At 71.1% G+C, this 5233-nt stretch overlaps 3 protein-coding genes across 3 annotated transcripts in view; 2 read left to right on the forward strand and 1 right to left on the reverse strand.

The window, feature by feature from the left end:
* Positions 1-878: 878 nt before the first annotated feature.
* Positions 879-1239, forward strand: AURANDRAFT_8948 (hypothetical protein; the record flags this gene model as incomplete). Its single annotated transcript, XM_009042888.1, has 2 exons — positions 879-974; positions 1123-1239. Coding segments are annotated over 2 exons (213 nt in total), but the record flags the coding sequence as incomplete, so codon positions are not given.
* An 80-nt stretch (positions 1240-1319) lies between these two features.
* Positions 1320-2399, reverse strand: AURANDRAFT_33034 (hypothetical protein; the record flags this gene model as incomplete). The annotated part of the gene is made up of 1 exon (XM_009042907.1): positions 1320-2399. The coding sequence occupies one exon, from the start codon at positions 2397-2399 to the stop codon at positions 1320-1322; it is 1080 nt and encodes a 359-aa protein (XP_009041155.1).
* Positions 2400-3643: 1244 nt separating this feature from the next.
* AURANDRAFT_67448 (hypothetical protein) overlaps positions 3644-5233 on the forward strand; it is a gene marked incomplete at both ends in the record, with an annotated part of 2387 nt that continues 797 nt past the window's right edge. Inside the window, 4 exons of the mRNA XM_009042889.1 lie at positions 3644-3715; positions 4088-4174; positions 4652-4831; positions 4906-5118. Of these exons, the coding sequence (XP_009041137.1) occupies positions 3644-3715; positions 4088-4174; positions 4652-4831; positions 4906-5118 (552 nt within the window). The remainder of the gene's footprint in view (positions 3716-4087; positions 4175-4651; positions 4832-4905; positions 5119-5233) is intronic.

Genomic DNA, 5233 nt, shown 5'->3' on the forward strand with positions numbered 1-5233 from the left:
TCGGCGCGCGGAGCGCCGGGCCGGGGAAGAGCTCGTCCTCGTCGGGCGCCATGGTGCGAAGGAGCGAGTGGCACGCGAGAGGGGCGGGGCAGCCTCCCGAGCCCGCCACGAAGATAGACAGTGAACTTGTGGTGCACGGTGAACACGCGTTGAACACGGGCGAGGCGCACGATGAAGCAGGCTCTTGTCTTTGCGTTTGCCGTCGCGCTCCACCGCGCGACCGGCGACGTGCCGCGGCGGCGCTCGTCGCTCGGCGGAGCGGCGCGGGCCGGGCCCGCGCCGGCGCTCGGCGCGTGCGTCGCGCTGCGGGGCGGCGCCGAGGCGCGGGCCCTGGCGCCGGACCGATCGCCGCTGGGGAGGTTCCTCGCGGCGGTGCGGGCGTTCGTCGCGTCCTTCTTCGACCCCGCGTTCGGCGGCGCCCACGCCGGCGGCGCGGCGCCGGAGGCGCGCGGCGCGGCGGCCGGCGGCGGCGGCGGCGCGGCCGGCGGCGGCGGCGGCGGCGCGGCGCGGCGCGCGCGCGCGCCGCGGGGCGCCGCGCGGACGATCACCGTCGACGACCTCAAGCAGATGGAGGGCGGGCGCGTGACGGCCATCGCGACGGAGGCCGAGCTCGGCCGCGCCGTCGCGGCGAAGAAGCTGTCGGTCGTCGACTTCTGGGCGGCGTGGCGCGGGCCCCGCGCGGGCATGACATCTTCAGCCCGACTTCCATGCGCGCGTGTGCGACGGCTTCGACGCGAAGTCTCCTGCCGTGCGTCGAGCACTCGACGAGAGCCATCGATTCGTCCAAACATCGGCCGAATCGACGTCGACGCGACCGAGCTCGAGAGGCTCGAAGTTCGGCGGGGACCCCCCGCGCCGGCGGTCGAGTTCCACGCAGGTGCGGGCCCTGCGTGTCCATGAAGCCCAAGTTCGCCAAGCTCAGCGACCGCTTCGGCAACGCGGCCAACTTCTACGCCGTCGACGCCGACGCCCGCGTCGAACTCAAATCTTCGACCCGACTTCAACGTGAGCGTATGTTGAACGTGTCGACGCGAGCTCTTCGGCTCTGCTTCGAGCATGTCAAAGTTTGGTCGGGACGTCCCAAACCAGCGGTCGATTCCCACACAGGTCGACGCGGCCAAGCCCGTGTCCTCGAAGCACGGCGTCAGCTCCATGCCGACGTTCGTCTTCTTCAAGGACGGCGCGGAGCTCGACCGGTTCTCCGGCGCGGACGAGGCGAAGCTCGAGACGCTCATCGAGCGCTACAAGTAGGCCGCGCGCGCCGCGGCGCGCGCGGCGCCGGGGGGGGGGGGGGGGGCTCCGGGGGAACTCAGGGGGGCTCAGGCCGCCGGGCCGCTCGACAACGCGAGGGGCGCCTTCTCGAGCGCGTACTTGTGCGGGAGCTCGTCGGGGAACGGGTAGTCGGGGTGCATGGACACCTCGCGCCACTGGAGGTGCCGCCAGCCGTAGTTGATGGCGCCGAAGGCCGCGACGTCCTCGGGCGCGAGGGCCCAATCGAAGATGGCGAAGTTCGACGCGATCCGCGCCGGGCGCACGGACTTGGCCACGACGCAGACGCCGCGCTGCAGGTTCCACCGGAGCATGACCTGGCCCGCGTCCTTGCCGGTCCTCGCCGCGACGGCGAGCACGGTCGGGTCCCGGAGCGGGATCGTGCCCGAGGGCGACGCCGTCACGCCCAGGTGCGTGTCGCCGGACCCGAGGGGCGAGAACGCCTGGAACGCGATCTTCGCCGTCGCGCAGAAGTCGATGAGGTCCTTCTGCTGCAGGTACGGGTGGCACTCGCACTGGAGCACGCTCACGGGCACGCGCGCCATCGCGACGACCTCGGCGACCTGGGCGCGGTTGAAGTTGCTCAGGCCGATGGACCGGCATCGGCCGTCGTCGACGAGCGCCTCCATGGCCCGCCACGTCTCCGTGTAGTGGCTGCCGCCGTCGGAGCAGAAGTAGCCGTCGCCGTCGACGGGGAACATGGACCCCTCGGCCTCGGGCGCCGGGTAGGCTCCGTCGAGGCGCGTCGCCGGCGCGCGGCCCGTCGCCGGCGCGGCCTGGGGCCAGTGGATGACGTAGGAGTCGACGTAGTCGAGCTGGAGGTCCTCGAGGCTCTGCGCGAGGTCCGCGGCGACGTGCTCCGGCCGGTGGTTCGTGTTCCAGAGCTTCGCCTGCACGAAGAGCTCGTCGCGGGTGACGACGCCCTCGGCGATGCACTTGGCGATCGCCGCGCCGACCTCGGGCTCGTTGTTGTAGTCGTTCGCCGCGTCGATGTTGCGGTAGCCGGCCTTGATGGCGGCCTCGACGGCGGCGCCCGTGACGCCGGGCGGCGCCTTCCAGGTCCCGAGCGCCACCATGGGCATCGTGTGGCCGCTGGCCAGCGTCACCGTCGGGTTGGTGAAGCCGCTCATGGCGGAACGGGGTGGAGATGGGCGAGCTTGAGCCGGAGTTGAGCGAGGAGGACCCGCAGCTTCTCAGTTCTGTGGAGTAACCCGGAGTACAGTATTCCTCAGCCTTTTCGTCCTCGAAGCAGCTGGAGCGTCCTCGAAGGACGTCTCCTCGACGGGCAACTCCGGGAAGTCGAGGAGCCCGTCGTCGGACCCCGCGAGGTCCGCGAGGTCCTCGTCGTCGAAGAGCGAGAGCCCCCCGAGGCTCTCGCGCGCGCTCGAGACACGGTCGGTCACGGACACGCTCGGGCGAGAGGGGGAGGGGCCCGGGGAGGGCTGCTCCATGCCCCACGGCACCAGGCCCGGGGCCCAGTCCTCGTCGCCCGCCATGCGGGGTGGGTTGGGAACCGGCTGTCAGTGCGCTTCTGAGCTCTCACAGCCACTCGATCCCGCATACGTATGCGTTTAACACAACGCCGGAAGGATATATATCACGAATAACTAGAGTTAAGATTTAAAATAAGGGGGGTCGACGATGGGCCCCTACTTCGACGACGCCTCACAGAGCGACGGCAGAGAGAAAACATGACCAGCAGAATGCAGGAGGCGGAAGGGTGACTCCACTCAGAGTAGACCGCCCGAGGCTGCGTCGCACCGTCCTCGGGCTGCGCCCTCGGACGGTACTCCTTGCCCCTCGGGTCTACTCTTCACTGGAGTTTCTTGTGGCGATCTCACGGAATACTGCCTGCGGCAGTCGCCTGCGGCAAAGGGCAATTATTTTAACTAGGGTAGACAGCATGACGACTAACTAGACTAGATTTGGGGGCGGGGCGAGGTTTTTTTGGGCGTCCTAGTACGCCTACGGACGCGTGCGGCCGCGCGCGCAGTACAAATTTTGACGGTCATCGGAGAATTTTTTCCTCAAAATCGCCCACAATGCCCGAATTTCGGACAAGGCGGCGCCAGTGGCGCTTCGGTGTCATTGCGGCTGCGACCGGCGGGCGCCAAGGAGCACGTTGTACTGGTTTCTTCAAGTTCCAGGGATTTGTAGCTTCAACTTGACTATTGAAGTTCAACAAAATCTTCATGTTGAACGACTAACTAACTAGAATTCAGCCGGGGCGAGTTTCCGTCATGCTGTTGGCCATCATTTTTTTGGTTGCCCTTTGCCTGCGGAGAGAATTCTAATATTTATAGTCAACGTTTTAATTCGTTCAATGAGCCGCAAGTCGTTGCGTGAAGCGGACGTAGCCCCGACCCAACCGACGATGCCCGCCGTGGTGACGCTGCCCCGCGTGGGCGGGAGCGCGCCCGGGGCGCGGCGGGGCGGCGCGTGGCACGTCGAGCGGCCGGCGGGCCCCGGCGGCCCGTCCGGGGCCCGGTCCGCGGCGCCGCCGCGGGCGCCGGCGCCCCGGCCCCCGGCGGCGGCGCCGGCGGCGCCCGCCGCCGCGGCGGCGGCGCCCGAGGACGAGGCCGGCGAGGCCGCGGCGGCGGCCGCGAGCGACGACGACGCCTCCGCGGCGCCGGCGGCCGACGCGCTCGCGGCCGCGCGCGGCCGCGCCGGCCACGGACGCGCGCCGCCCCCGTCGCGTCGGCGCCGTTCCGGCGGAACGTCCGGGGCGAGCCGCGGCCGCTCGTCGCGCGCTCGACGCCGGGGTCGCCCGCGGCGCGCGACCTTCAAGTTGACGTCAAGTCGTGGATGTGGATCCCAGGCCCGCGACGAGATCGCGCAGCTCCGCGCCGTCGTCGCGCGCAAGATCCGCGGCGGCCCGCGCAGAAATATTCCACAGGACTTCAATGTGAGCGTAGTCGCACGATCTCGACATACTTTTTTCACTCCCTGAAAAGACCTCGCCGAGAGAAAGCGATCCGTCCAAAAATCGGCCGAAACGACTTCGATTCGACCGAGATGCGCGCGGGTCTTCGCGCCGTCGACCCGACGTCGGCGCGCGCGCGCTCGGACGGCCGGGGGCCCCGACGCGCCGGCCGCGCGCCGCGCGCGAGCTGCGGCGTCCGCGCAGGCGGCGGCAACGGCAAGTTCATCTGCGGCTCGCAGTTCCGGGGCGTCGGGGACCGTGTGGAAATCAAATCTTCAACCCGACTTCAATGGGAGCGTATGCGACGGTTTTGACGCGAGTTCTTCGGCTGTGCTTCGAGAACTCGAAGAGAACAATCGATTCGTCCGAAAATCAGCCGAAACAACTTCGACGTGACCGAGCGAGAGAATTTCAAAGTCTGGTCGGGACGTCCCGAACCGGCGGTTGATTTGCGCACAGGTCGGGGACCAGCGCGAGCGGCCCCCGGCGGAGTGCCGGCGCTGCGCGCGGCTCCAGTCCGCGCCGGACCGCGCGGAACCCACGTCGGAGCCCGCGCGCGCGTCGTCGGACGGTCCGGGAGCGGACGCCGCGGCCGCGCGCCGAGGCCGCGGCGCGTCCGTCCCGGACCCGGCCGGATCGGTCGGCCGAGCGGGAGCGGGCGCGCTCGAGCGCGCGGCCCCGACGCCCCGGCCCGCGGGCCGACGCCCGCGCAGGCCGCGGACCGGTGCCGGCGGCGCGAGCGCGCGGCGGACGACGCGCGCGGCGCCGCCGACGCCGCGCGCGCGGCGGCGGACGAGCGCGCGGCCGCCGACGCCTTCCGGGCCAAGCAGTGCGTCGGCCGCGAGCGCGCCGCCGCCGCGGACGCGGCGCACGCGCGCGCGGAGGCGCGCGAGGCGCGCGCGCGGCGCGCGGCGCGCGACGACGACGTCGCGCGGCTCGAGGCGGACCGGCGCGCGCTCCGGGCCGCGGGCGACGACCTCGCGGCGCGGCTCGCCGACGCCGAGGCGCGGGCCGCCGCCGCGCGCGGCGACGCGCGGCGCT

This window comes from Aureococcus anophagefferens (assembly GCF_000186865.1).
Source record: "Aureococcus anophagefferens unplaced genomic scaffold AURANscaffold_39, whole genome shotgun sequence".
NCBI classification, from domain to species: domain Eukaryota; class Pelagophyceae; order Pelagomonadales; family Pelagomonadaceae; genus Aureococcus; species Aureococcus anophagefferens.